Source organism: Microcebus murinus, chromosome 22 (assembly GCF_040939455.1).
Source record: "Microcebus murinus isolate Inina chromosome 22, M.murinus_Inina_mat1.0, whole genome shotgun sequence".
Lineage (NCBI taxonomy): Eukaryota > Metazoa > Chordata > Mammalia > Primates > Cheirogaleidae > Microcebus > Microcebus murinus.
Window position 1 is genome coordinate 23268153 of NC_134125.1, and position 13884 is coordinate 23282036.

Here is a 13884-nt window from a genome sequence, read left to right on the forward strand (position 1 = left end):
AGGGGGCTGGCATGGGAGGGGTTCACACCACAGCCCCGAACCCTGTGAAAAGAGAAAGGGGGGAAGGACGGGCAGGACCAGCCTCAGACCACAGGCAGATATGAGGATGCCCCAGCAGGCAGAGTAGGTCCTGGCCCATGGGGAGCCCGATAGAGGATCCTGCTTCCTGCAGGGGGACCTGGCTGCAGGGACCCCAGGCTCATCACTGCCTCAGCCAGCCCAGGGGCAGGGGCTCCGTCACCTGTGCTCCTCCCTGCAGGTTCTCCTGGACGGAGGTCTGGGTGGGCACAACATGGCCACAACAATTGTCCTCTGCTGCTGTGTCCACCCTCAGGACAGGGCTGTGTCCTGCTCCACCTACACCACACGCAAGGTCAAACCTGAGATGTCCTGGGGTTGGGAGCCTTGGGCACCCACAGGCCCTGCAGCCACTGAGACGCCCCCTCTGCCCAAGCTGCATGCCAGGGACAGGGGCTGTGGAAGACCTGACTCACAGCAGCCAACTCTTCTGGGGTCAAAGTGAAGTCCTCAGGCCTGGGGTGTCCTCTGGAGCCATCCTGATCCTGCTCGAGTGCTGGCTCTTCCTGCTCCAGTGACCTGGGTCCTGCCCCTAAACTCCTGTTCCATTCCCAGCGTCTAACACATGGCAGGCCTTCCTTGAATATTCTTTTAAAATATGAATGAACAACTCAGCCCCAGTTCCCTGCCAGATGATTATTCTCACACCCCCATTATTCCTATGAAAAGGTAAATGAGTTCCCTGGACATGAATCTCTCTAAATTGTGCAAACTTCTTTCCACAGTGTCACTCCATGGTGACAAATGCACAAACAACCCTACCATAGTCCTGAGCCCTGCTCTTCCCTGTGGCCTTCCCTGCATCAGCTGCAGCATCACAGTCTCTCTGGGGTCAGCCTTGCCCCAGTGCACCCTCTGGATTGTCACCTCCTCTCTCACAGCCTGGAATTTAGTCTTCTGTCCCCATGTCCCACCTCAGAGGCACATGCCATTCCTCCCCTTCCCTACTTCCTCTGCTGTCATCTCCCCCAGCCACCCAGGAATGTGTCCTGTCCATTCTGTGCTTCAAGGTCTCCTATAATTTTCGTCCTGGATTGAGTCTCTAATAGGGTGACAGAGGACTGGCACAGCTGTGGGTAAACATCTCCCCTTAAATGAAGGGGCCTCGTGACCCTGGGCATTGTCCCCACTGGATGCCTCAGCCCCACCCCCACCCCCTCTGCCCCACACCAGTGTCTGCCACCCCCTCTCTGAGCCTTGCTCAGGACAGGGCTGAGCATCCCACAGTCTATGTTCCCCTCTGTGAACCCCATTTCCCCTCAGTGACCTTCTAGTCACACTGAGCAAGTGCCCCTCCTCTGAGCCGTCCTCCCAGAGAGTCCCTCTCTGTGCTCCTGTCCAGAGCAGGTGACACGCTCTCATGGACCAGGAGTCCACTCGGGCCTCCTGTGATAGGGCCTCCTCTCACCCATTTTTGCCAACAATTCCCACAGAGTCTCTGAAAAGTTAAAAGAAAACATAGACAGTTACACAGCTACTAAGAAATATAAACAATTTCCACTAATAAAAAAAATGTGCAACAGAAGGTGAAATGTATCCAGATGACATAACATCATATCACTATATATAAAGTAAAAATTCATAAAACTGTGCACGGTGCATATACTATGTATAAGTCAATTTCGGAATGTCACTCCCACCCTGACCTCCCGCTGGAGCCGTCTCTCCCCACAGACAGGGCAGGGGCTGCTGCAGCCATGGCAGGTGCAGGAGCTCAGGGGGGCCCAGGACAGAGCAGTGGGTGTGGCTGGAGCCCCAGAGCCAGGGGAGGGGCTGCAGGGGGCTGTGGGTTGGGCGGGGCCAGACCAGGAAGGGGCTGAGGGGTGAGGACTGTGGGGTTCATGCAAACATCCCTGGGCAGTCACTGACAGAATTTAATCCTGGGGTCACCTGCCTGTCCTGAGTGCAAAGCTCTCTCCGGGTTCCTGAGGACAGAGGCCTGAGGGAATCAGAGGATCCTGGTCATAGTTATTTATCACGAGAACCTCACAGTCTAGGAGTGTGGGACCATTGACACAGTTAAGCAGATTTGCATCTGGGACACAGTGAGGAAGGGATGGTGTCTGCATTCATATGCCCAGGAATCAACATCTCTGAAGAGACATTAAAATGTCACACTGACCTTCCTAGTAAACTATAAAGCATATAAGTAAGAACATAAAAATAAGGAAATTATGTTTAGAATGATACAGCTGGAGCCCATTCTACTAAGTGAAATATCACAAGAATGGTCATGCAAGCACCGCATGTACTCACCATTGACCTGTGTATAAATTGATCAATACTTATGTACACACAGAGTAGTAACATTTACTGAGTGTCCAGCAGGTGGGAGGGGGTTGTGGGATGGATATTCACACCTAATAGGTGCAGTTCACACCCTATGGGAGAGGGACAAGCTTGAAGCTCTGACTCAAGCGGGACAAAGAAAATAGATATACCGGCAACATTTGCACCCTGTAATATGTTGAAATAAAATGAATGAATCAACGAATTAATAAAGAAACACCTTGCATTCTCTGTAAAACAAAATACTAATAAGAAATATAAGACACAAATAATCAGAAAAATATAAATTTAGGAAGAGAAAATTCACTTCAAAAACTTAAGAAATGTGTTAGACTATGAACAAGTAAATGTTATTCACACCAACCTACTAATTTTTCACAAATCATATCTAATCAGTATCCTCAATGTGTAAGTTTTGAAATGTTTTCTGAGTTTCTGAATTTTAAACACATCACTGAACCAATTCCTAGTGGTTCTTCCATTCCATTCGCCTGAACAGCCTGTCCTGCCATTCAGATCAGCTCAATGTTCCAGCAACTGAGGAGCCTACAAAGATGGCACATGAGTGTCATTTAGGTTTTTCTAGAATGTAGAATAACATGGGTGGCTGGTGCCTAAAAAAGTTATATATGCACATGGTCGCTCCTCGCATAGTCCAGGGTTCCTTCTGGGAGTGAGAAACCCCAGTGATCACTCACAGTGTACTGGGGTCACTCCACCAGGGAGTCAGCCCATGGGTGTGTGACCAGAGACAGTGACTGGGGAGCTGCAGAGACCAGCTGGGCTCTCAGGTCTCTGGGCCATGGGGAGGTGTGTGCCTGTGACCAGCAGGGGGCGCTGGGGGACTGCCCTGTGGTCCACACACAGCTACTCAGGGAGGACCAGTGACTCCAAGGAGCCTTGGTCTGGGGGCTGGGCCCTGTGCTCATTGATGGGGACTCAGCAGCTGTGTCCTCTCTGGCCTGGCACAGTCCCCTGAGCAGGGCCCTTTGTATGGTCCCAGCAGCTGCTTCCTCCCAGGGCTCCCCCAAGGGGCAAAGCAAAGCCCCCTCCTCAGTGTGCAGTGAGAGCTGAGCTCCAGCCCAGGGCTCAGGGAGGGGCTGGGCAGTCCCTGGATGGAAACACGTTTGCATGAGCAGCCCCTCCTCTGCAGAGGGTGGGGACAAAAGGAGGCCTGGGCAGCCCAGCCCCACTGTGGGGACCAGGGGCTGTGTGCACCATGGCCTGGGCTCCTGTCCTGCTCGTGCTCCTCTCTCACTGCACAGGTAGGGACAGTTCTTAGAGATTAGCTCTCAGTTTCTATCCGGTATCAGCCTCTCAGTCTCAGGAGCCCAAGAAAAATTTTACCTTGGTCTCAACCCGTCTCCCGTTTCTGTCTGTGTTTCCAGGGTCCCTGTCCCAGCCTGTGCTGACCCAGCCGCCCTCTGCATCTGCCTCCCCGGGAGCCTCGGCCAAGCTCACCTGCACCCTGAGCAGTGCGCACAGTGGCTACACCATTGCGTGGCTTCAGCAGCAGCCAGGGAAGGCCCCTCGGTACTTGATGTATGTTACCAGTGATGGAAGCCACAGCAAGGGGGACGGGATCCCGGATCGCTTCTTGGGCTCCAGCTCCGGGGCTGACCGCTACTTAACCATCTCCAACGTCCAGCCTGAGGACGAGGCTGACTATTACTGTGGTGCAGGTTATAGCATTGGTGGTTCATATGGTTAAAACACAGTGATCCAGATGAATGGGGAAGTGGGACAAAAACTGTTTGCTCTACTCTGCTACCAAGGCTGCCACCTGGCTCCCAGAAACAGTGTCTGGTTGTCTGAATCTTCAAAATTATTCATTTCTTTTCATTAGAAGTTTTACAGTGAGAGAACTAGATGCATTTTCATTCATGTCAAGGGTTCTAGGGAACCAGGCTGCTAGGCCAGGCTCCTATGGAGTGACAGATATGTCATAGTGATAGAAATGTTACAACTGAGCCTGTCACCCCAAGGGGGTTGCTCCACTGTGACTACCTGGGGATTGGGGACATTCTCTGGGAGGGGAGCCCCCTTGTGCTCCTGGACGGCTTGCTTGGCTGAGGTTGTCACAGACCATGTAGTGACGGGCTCTGGACCCTCAGCTGTGCTGCAGACCTTAGATTAGAGACCAGATGTGGACTCTTTGCTACGTAAACTGTCCATTTTACTCAGAAAAGACGGCTGCACAGAAGTCCAGTTCATCCCTTGTTGTGTGAAACGTGAGTGAAACCGACGGAGCCGGCGCTGACCCAGGCTCGGGGTCACCTGCCGTGCACGCGGGAGCCTGACCCTGCAAGCGCTGGCAGCCTGGGTGTTCTCTCACCATTTATCTGGAAAATTCTCTGAGAGGAAGAGACACCAGAGGTGACTGTGGTTCTACTTCTGACCTGTAAGGTCACAGTTGGCTCTAACCTTTGGCCTTTGCTGTCGGGTGCGGAGCGGCCACTGTTTGGAAGAAGCAGCAGGCAGGGCTGATGGAGGCTGCCTGGTTCTCCGAGGTTCCCTGTCCGTCTCCATGAGGACGTGGTGTCCAGGCGGGATTCCCACATGGGACAAGATGCCTCTGTGGGCCAACATCACACCACACACCAAACCCCCACAGTGACACAGACCCGTTCTCCTGTCCCATGGCCGGAACCCCAGCCTTCAGTGCGAATGGACCAGATCATTTCACCATCTCCCATGACACTGTCGTGGTGACCAGCGGTAGTTTTTCCCACTGGATTGGGCAACACAGGGTCCATCCCTGGAGTTGCAGCTGGGTCAGTCCCATGGTGCCCACATGGCCCGGAGATGTGGGGTCCAGACAGGAGAGAGTAAGGACAGGCGGTTTGTGTGAGTGGCCCCACATTGTGGACTACTTGGTCCTCCCCCATCGTGAGTCCATGTTGGGTCATGCCCAGTGCATGTTGGTAGCTGAGCAGGGACACTGTCCAGGCCGTCCTGATTTCACAAAGCTACAGCACTGGCCTCTCACCTTTCTCATGTCCCTCCTACTGCTCAGTCCCAGGCCAAGCCACACCCGCTCTTGCCCATGAGACACAGATCTGCGATTCACTAATCTCAGGAGACAGAGAAAGGAGCAGACAGAGCTCACGGTGACCTCGTCTTCCCCGAGCAGGTGAGGAGGACGGAGAAGGCCCAGTGATGGAACCCGTGGCTCAAACGCCCACCACCCCCGGTGCCTCTCCTCGTCCTGCCCCTCCTCAGCTGGGGACCGTCCCAGGGGCTCAGCACCTGCACCCCTCCCCTGAACACACCGCCATGTGAGGTCCCCTTCTGCTCCCAGCCCCACACAGCTGCTGCCAGGTCCCCCTGGGCACTGCTGAGTGTCCCCCCTCATGTGGTCCTCTGCACAGTGGTGCGACCTCTGCCCCCTCCTCTTCCGTGTCCTGGGAGCTGGGTTCACAGTCAGCCTCACCCTGCGTCAGCTGTGACTCTGCCCCATCAGGACACAAAGCCAACTCCTATAGCCCCGACTGCCCCCTCCTCACCGCCTGCCCTTGGTCTCTCCCTCTCAGCTTCTTCTTGGGGCTGCTCAGTGACTGTCCAACTCTGCGGTGTATCCTCAGGCCTGGGGCCACTCCATGTCCCACATACTACACTCTTATGTCCTGTCCCCTTTCCCTGCCCAGTCCTCACCTGCAGGCTGATGACCCCAAATATCATCCACGACCACTGTCCCGGGAAGGGCTGGGTCTCTAGAAACCAGCAGGGCAGCCACAGTGAGCACGTGGGGCCTCTGGGGCCACTCCAGAGCCAGGCAGAGACCCTGAGCCCAAACTCAGTAAATCTCTGTGTGGGAGTTTAGGTAGACAGGGCAGGTGGTCTCTTTGGGACTCTCAATGTGTCACTTAACGGGGCGAGAGGATATTTATCAAAATAACGAACACATTAATTTATAACATATGGAATTAACATGTGTCAATATTTTATTTAGCTGGGATGTTACCGAGGAGACCAGCGAGATGGTGATACTTGGCCAATGAGGGTTTGTAAATCACCGCATATAAACCCAAAAGGAAAGGACCTTGGAAACCAGCTGCCTGTGTTGGACCTGGACCAGTTGACATTCTCTGTGTTAATAAAGCCAGAAACTTTATGTTCATCTTCTCCTCTGACAGATTCTGCAAATTAGCAAGACTCCATTTACACGAAGTTTCCAGAGAAGGACGCGTGAGTTTGGACGTTGTCTGTGTTCACCTTCCCACCCAGTCTCCCGTGCAGGGGCGTCTGTGTCCTTCTTCAGCGTCTCCCCATCCTTCCCGCCACCCCCTCTGAGGCAGGGCTCCCCCTCCCGCCCAGCAGCCCCTCGACCTCTGCAGACCACGACACCCCAGCAAGCTCCTTGCCCTGACACATCCACCCTCCCGGATGGCTGAGACCCTGGTCCCGCCAGCTCCTTCCCCTCCTGACCCCCCGTCCCTCAGTCCCCGGCGGCCCCTTCATCGGGTCTCATCCTTCATCCCTGCTGCTCCTTCTAGATCTACTTTGCAAACTTGTCTTCATCTTCACTTGAACCCAGGAGTGACCCCTCCGCTCATGTGTGCTCTGATTCCCTCCTCCCCTGTGATGCCAGGAACCTCCACCCGCTCAGACCCCCGAGTGCAGCCGCTGCCCCTGCTCTCTGCCTGCAGCGGTGACATGAGGAAGGGAGCCCCCGTGAGCGTCACACCTTGTCACTCCATCAGGGCAGCTCCCTGAGGCAGGGACAAGGCTGCTCCCTGCACAGTGACATACCCCCTGCTGAGAGCGCCCAAGCAAGGGACGCACCCAGCATCTATGTGCCACATGCAGCCCCGCCTCTCACCACACGCACTCTGTCCTGAGACAGTGGGTGACCTGGGGACCCGGCGGTGGCCATGCTCCTCTCCCTGTCCTCGGCCTGAGAGCTTGGGGACACCCCTGGGAGAATGTTCAGGGGCTGGGAGGGACTTGGGCTGCCTCGTCCTCTCTGCAAGAGACACTGCTCGCCTGGCGAGTCCCTGCTCATTCAGGTGGAGAAAAAGGGAAACTCGGGTCACTGTGACGGTCCCGGCTCCATCAGAGAGGAGGCGGCACTGGACGCACAGACCACGGCGCAGTGGCTCAGATCAGTGTCCGCATGGCAATAGCAGAAACATTTACACACGGCAAGGCGAAACACAAACGAAATTTAAAATAATAATTAAAATAGGTTATGCTTATAAAAACAAAATGAAAATGTACCATAGATTTTCTTTCACACAAATTTACAGACCTATGTTATTTGGGTGACTAAATACTCAATAATTCATTTTTTGAGAAATATAAAATGTGGTGCATTTAAAATCTGACAGTCCTAGAACCACGTTGTGATGCAGTCATTGATACAGATGCGAAGCTGACGGTCCTGGTGGTCCCCAGCAGCCCCACCCCCCACGCACACTCGCTCACCCCGGCTGGTGCATGTACTGCCCTCCACAGGTCTACAGTCACACACGAACCTTTGGTGATTTTCGGTCTTTTTAGTGATTGGAATTATCTTTCCTGCTAAGCTTTACTCTTTTTTGATAAAATAATATATGCTGCATATTCTTTTTGGTGAGAAATTGTTATAATGTTGTCATTTTAAAAAAGATAGACAGCACCCATCATTCAGTATAAACCCTATTTTCTCTTAGCTTTGTATTTTGAAGGCTCATTCCCAATGGTTCTTACAAATCAGGGTCATATGCGACCTGGACAGTGGACAGAGCAGTGGGGAGGCAGGGCAGGCTCTGGGACACTCTGGTCACCATGTCACATGATGGTGTCCTTGGGCTTGGACACCAGGGGGCGCTCGGGGCCTGCTCTTGAGAGGTGTGGGGTGATCAGAGCTGGAACCAGCACCTGCCCTGCCTGGTGCCCTCTGCTCAGGGCACAGCTGTGACCTCCCCACCCCCTGGGACCACACAGCCCCGCCCCCGCCCACCCCTGACACCCTCAGGCACAGGGGCCTGACCAGGGCCCAGGGGGGGCAGAAAGCCGGGGCCATTTGCATGGAGGAGCCTCCCCTCTCAGGGTATGAAGAGGGGAAGGACAGACCTGGGGAAGCTGCTGCAGCTGCGGGCACAGAAGGCAGCACTCGGGACAGTCCCGCCATGGCCTGGGCCCCGCTCCTGCTCTCCCTCCTGGCTCACTGCACAGGTGAGCTGACTCGGGCCAGGGAAGGGCCCTGGGAAGACCGTGGGACCCTGCTCTGTCCTCTTGTCTCCAGACCCAGAGTCACCATGTGTGTCTCCCCCTTCCAGGGTCCTGGGCCCAGTCTGCGCTGACGCAGCCGCCCTCGGTGTCTGGAGCCCCGGGGCAGAGCGTCACCATCTCCTGCAGCAACATCAAGGGTAGCTATGCGCACTGGTACCAGCAGCTCCCAGGAACGGCCCCCAAACTCCTCATCTATTATAACAGCGATAGAGCCTCGGGGGTCCCTGCCCGGTTCTCTGGCTCCAAGTCTGGCAGCTCGGCCTCCCTGACCGTCGCGGGGCTCCAGGCTGAGGACGAGGCTGACTATTACTGCCAGTCCTATGACAGCAGCCTGGGTGCTCCACAGTGCTGCAGGCCCACGGGGAAGTGCGACAAGAACCCCGTCGTCACCTGCAGGAGGGTGAACGCCGGCAGCTGCTGCTCAGGCCCAGCCTGTGGCTTCTGCTGCTGCTGCTGCCACCACGGGCCCAGCTGCAGCCACAGGCTCCACGTGGGCAAGGAGGCTGCTCCTCCCCTCTGTCCTCAGCGTCACTCACAGCAGCCCAGGGCTGGGAAAGGGCCACCAAGGAAACGACTTTCCCTGCTCCCCTACAGCTGGGGACACAGGGTCTCTCTGCACTGAGGTCCTGGGCTGAGCTGGCTGGCCCAGCTGTGTCATCTCAGACCCACCGGTGAGTGTGGATGTCTGTGTCTCCCTCGTCCTCCTGTGCCCGTTTCAGGAGTTCCCAGACCTATGTCTTCCTCCCATTTGACCTCAGTGTGTTCCTCTCTGCTTATTCCAGCCTATTCTTATATGTGTTTCTAGTGACTGATAATTGACATACAATAGACCACTGATTTTGAAAGTTCCCAGTTTCATATGTCCAAAAATTAGTTAACCGCTCATGGAATGGAATAGACTTCAGTGACCACATATGCAAATAACACAGAATTACAGAATCAGTCCAGAAAATCACAGAACAATAAATCAACAACAATAACAACTACAGAACAAATAGCAACAACTCAAGAATAACATCTTAAGGAAGGGATCTGATTGGCACAGTTGTCACATTATATTATGTAAAATCTCTCTTTTTAAAGTGAAATTATGAGAAAAAGTAACAGGAAAGTAATGCCTACACAGAGGGCAATAAAAAACAAGCAAATCTATGCAACAATTTACACACACACACACACACACAAACATACACAGACACACACACACAAACATACACACACACACACACAAACATACACAGACACACACACACAAACATACACACACACACACAAACATACACACAAACATACACACACACACACACACTGATATAAACTGTCCCCAAAGAAGCAGAAACATTAGAGTTACTTGACAGAAACTTCAAATCAGTTGTTATAAATATATTGAAAAACACAAAGAAAATCAAATGTCAAAGGAAACTATAGGAAGAATGTCTCATACCGAAGAGAATATTGATAAAGCCTCATTGAACTAAACACAGAGCAATTGGCATATCCTCTCTGAGGGGGGAAGCAAGGCTTCACAAGTGCAGAACCTGCCAGATGCTGCGACACCATCACGCGGCTGACTCACACAATAAGATGTCCCAGTGGGATATGAGTGGAGAAAAGGGACACGAAATCTATTTTGAAAATTATAATCAAAGATTTCCCCAATTTGATGAAAGAAATGTGCATGCCTGACCACCTCAGGGAATCCAAGGAGACTCTGATTAGAGCTCGCCGGGGCCAGCCGGCGACGTGCGGACCTGGAGTTGGGGGCGAGGCTGAGAAATGAAGAGACAACAAAAAGATGGGGACCCGAGGACGGAGTGCTTGGTGACTGCCGCGCCTCGTTTATTTCAGTTGCTGTATTTATACAGAAGAGAACAAAGGAGAAGCGAAATGCGTAGGAACAGGTGGTGCATGTCTTCATTAAACCAGAAAACAAGACAGTTCTTGTTTCTTTCAACCTTACGTCACTTTGATAGCCCTTTCCCTCGCTTAAGCAGTTTTCTAACCTACAACTTAACTTTTTTCTGATATCAAAAAAGCTACAAATACTCAACTACGATCACTCAGACAGTTCAAGGAAAAGAGCACCCAAGCGTAATTAACAATTCTGGGAAAGGAACGTGCAGGGCCGGGGGGGGGGGGGCTATAAGCTACGAGGGCTGTGTGCACAGGATGACTTCAGGGACCTTCTATAACTGCTACTGCTATCTCCAGCACCCTCCGTGAGCTGGAAGAAAGGCCAAGAATGTCAGAGCTCTGAGTCAAGGGGCCAGGTGCTGTGTCTCAAGGCCCCCAGTGTTCCGGGCAGCAACCGCACTTTAACCCTCCCGTGTCCAGGACAGCTCCCAACAAGAGCTCCTGTCTGTACAGCATATGGAAAGTCTCATAAGAGGATATAGGTGATTAAATTGCATTAAGATAAATAAACACACACTTTCATACCCAGGGCACGTCAATTTCCGTCCCCAGCCATAATGCAATAAATGGCAGCAGGTCCAGCCCTTATATAACAACCAACCATAAGACAGAGCGATTACACAAAACAACTCTTTGCAGACATGAAACACTGAACAACAATCTGAACAGGACTATGTGACCTCATAGAAGGGAACACATATATGCACACACACACACACACACACACACGCACCGATGGGCCCAGCAGTGGGTGTGTGTTCTTTCTGTTGGCACTTTGTGGACTGGAAGATCACTCCCTGCACTACTGAAGACTTGGAAGGGGCGCGTGCCACCCTCCGAGAGGGAAGCATTCCCTACACAGGAGAGGAAGCTCTGCAGGGATCACGCTCTCTCATCAGGGGACATGGGGACATTCAGGTGACCCTACTTTGAATGGCTGTCATGGATGCTTCAAACATGGGAATTTTCGCCAGGATGCAAAGTGGACGGTAAGGATGAGAGGAGAAGCCCTACAGGATTGTGATGGTCAAGTTCGGGCTCCACTGTCTGCAGGACGAGATGTTGGGCATCTCGCTGACCACTCAGAGGCGGCTGGGGCGTCCTAGAGAGTCCAGGGCTAGTGTGTGCGTGGCATGAGCAGGCGCTGCGTCACATCAAACCCCTGCATCCTCCCTCTGTTGTGACCACACAGAAAGGCCAGATCTCACAGGTGTCCATGAACCCATGAATCCTTGGGAAGTTTCTCTGAACAATTGCAAAAATATGGAGATGTGAGCTGGGCCATCCATGCCGTGGATGTTTTTGATTATCTCCCATAACACGGTAAAGTTGAGAGCCTTGCTTAAATCCCCTTATCTATGGGTAAGATGAAACTATCCTTTATCAGAGTTTTTACATTAAATGATCATAAGAAATAGATCTCCAGACTCCCTAGTGAGTCCCATTTCCCCAGTTACCCTGACTAAAGACAACCTGGAACTCAAATGCCACAGAGTCTCCAAAGATGCTGAAACCTGCCCCAATGCAAGGAGATATTCCATCTTTCCTCTCAGATATTCTTTCATCGTTTTGGAAAGATTAAATATTTAGGGGACTTAGGAGCACGATATACAAACACACTTTGGAAGGTACAGCCAATGAGAGAACCAGAGGTTGACAATATGGATCATGATCTTGCGCCATGCTTAGTGTCGCTCTCAGTCCATTCTCCGTGGGGAAACGTGCACATGGGTGGGCAGAGATGCATCTGCGGGGGTTCCTGGTAAATTCCACACAAAGAAATAAACGTCCCCACTGGGAAGAGGCACAGGCTGGGCAGGAGGAGCAGAAGTGCTGAAAGGGAAGGGGACACTGCGGGCCGAGGTCAGTGACATATTTCCATGGGGACCTGCACGGGCTTGTGTCCAGGCCCAGGGGCAGAGGCTGGGGACCAGGGCTGGGGAAGAACTGAGGGGCCAAGCCCAGAGACAGTGGAACGAGACACTGAATGTTTTACGCCTTGTTCTCGGGGAAAGAGCCTGGGGTGTTTGGGAACAGAGTGGCGCTGTCTTCAGACGCGGGTGAAGTGTCCTCTGCTGTACGAGGGAATGAGGTGAGGACACCTGGCGAACACGTCGCACCGGGGCCGAGCGGCCAGGAGAGCGGTGGTGGCCCTGCACTCAGCACGGGCAGTCGGGGAGGCCGGCCTGAGGGCGTGGAGAGGGTGGGCTCGGCGCCCACGTCCTGCGCCGCCGAGGGGCGTCCGCTGTCAGGGCTCCGCGTGCCCAGGGCGGCGCTGCGTCTGTGCTCACTGCGCGTCCCCACAGGAGCCTGAGCTCCACGCACAGGGCTGTCCCCTCCTGCTGGTTCCCGCTCCTCCCCTCTGTGCACGGAGCTCAGAGCTCGGCCCGGCGCCCGGGACACTCTCACCGTCCGTGGAGTGACCAGGTGCCGTCCCCTCAGCGCCATCCCCAGGAAGAGCCTCAGGTCTGAGGCAAACATGCTGAGTTTTCGCCGTGGACATCTCAGTTCAGAGTTCTGAGTTCATGCAAAGAAGTTGGTAATGGCAGCGCTGCCCTCGGGGTCTAGAGAGCAGGAGAGGAACGTGGGCGTGAGCCCTGGGGAAGTGACCGGGAGCCGGGCGGGTCCCCCGGGCTCCTGCAGAGACAGCGGAGAAGGACTGGACGGGCGGCAGGGCCGGAGCGCAGCTCCACGGGAGCGGCGGGAGGAGGAGCAGATTCGGGCACCGAGGACGGCAGACAGGAGCTCAGTCGCTGCAGAGCGAGGGTGGCAGCGTGGGTGGGTGTCACTGACACTCCATGGAACTTAGAAATCGTAAGGCAGTCACTTGTCAGTAAAGCGTTGTACTTCATGCTCGAAATTCACTGTGTGAATCGCGGATATCTCAGATTCACCTGTTCAACTGAAGCCCCTCACACATCCTCTTGAGAACACACGCGAGGACAGTAGGATGGCGTGTGGGCTCAGTGTCCACACAGCAGAGACTCGGCGCGGGAGAGGGGACGTGGGGCTGACGACACGGGATCTGAGGGCGCAGCGCCAGCCGCACGTTGCTGCAGTGCGACGTGGCAGGTGTGAGCCCACAGGTGCAACCTCAGGGCGCTCCGTGCCTCCTCCACGTGACAATTAGCACAGCGATGGCAACAGTGAAGAACCAGGAGAGTAAGACACAAATCCACTCATGTGAGAGTGGTTGGAAAACATTTCCATTATCACTAATGGCCAAGAAACAGTAGAAACACATGTATGTATTGAATAATACACCAGGAAGCCTTATTACATTTGCAGCATCTTAGATGAGGGGCTGACAACCTAAGTTGTCATTTATATACATGTTTGCTCCTCTCATAGTCCAAGATTCCTTCTGGGAGTGAGAAACGACAGTGA

At 53.6% G+C, this 13884-nt stretch overlaps 1 protein-coding gene, 1 pseudogene and 1 gene segment (V, D, J or C); all 3 read left to right on the forward strand.

The window, feature by feature from the left end:
* LOC105882024 (immunoglobulin lambda-1 light chain-like) overlaps positions 1-13884 on the forward strand; it is a 273592-nt gene that overhangs the window by 26596 nt on the left and 233112 nt on the right. The gene's annotated exons all lie outside the window — the stretch shown is intronic.
* LOC105857708 (immunoglobulin lambda variable 4-69-like) lies at positions 3529-4078 on the forward strand. The segment is given in 2 exon segments: positions 3529-3632; positions 3756-4078. Coding segments are annotated over 2 exon segments (369 nt in total).
* LOC142863530 (immunoglobulin lambda variable 1-40-like) lies at positions 8357-11634 on the forward strand (annotated as a pseudogene).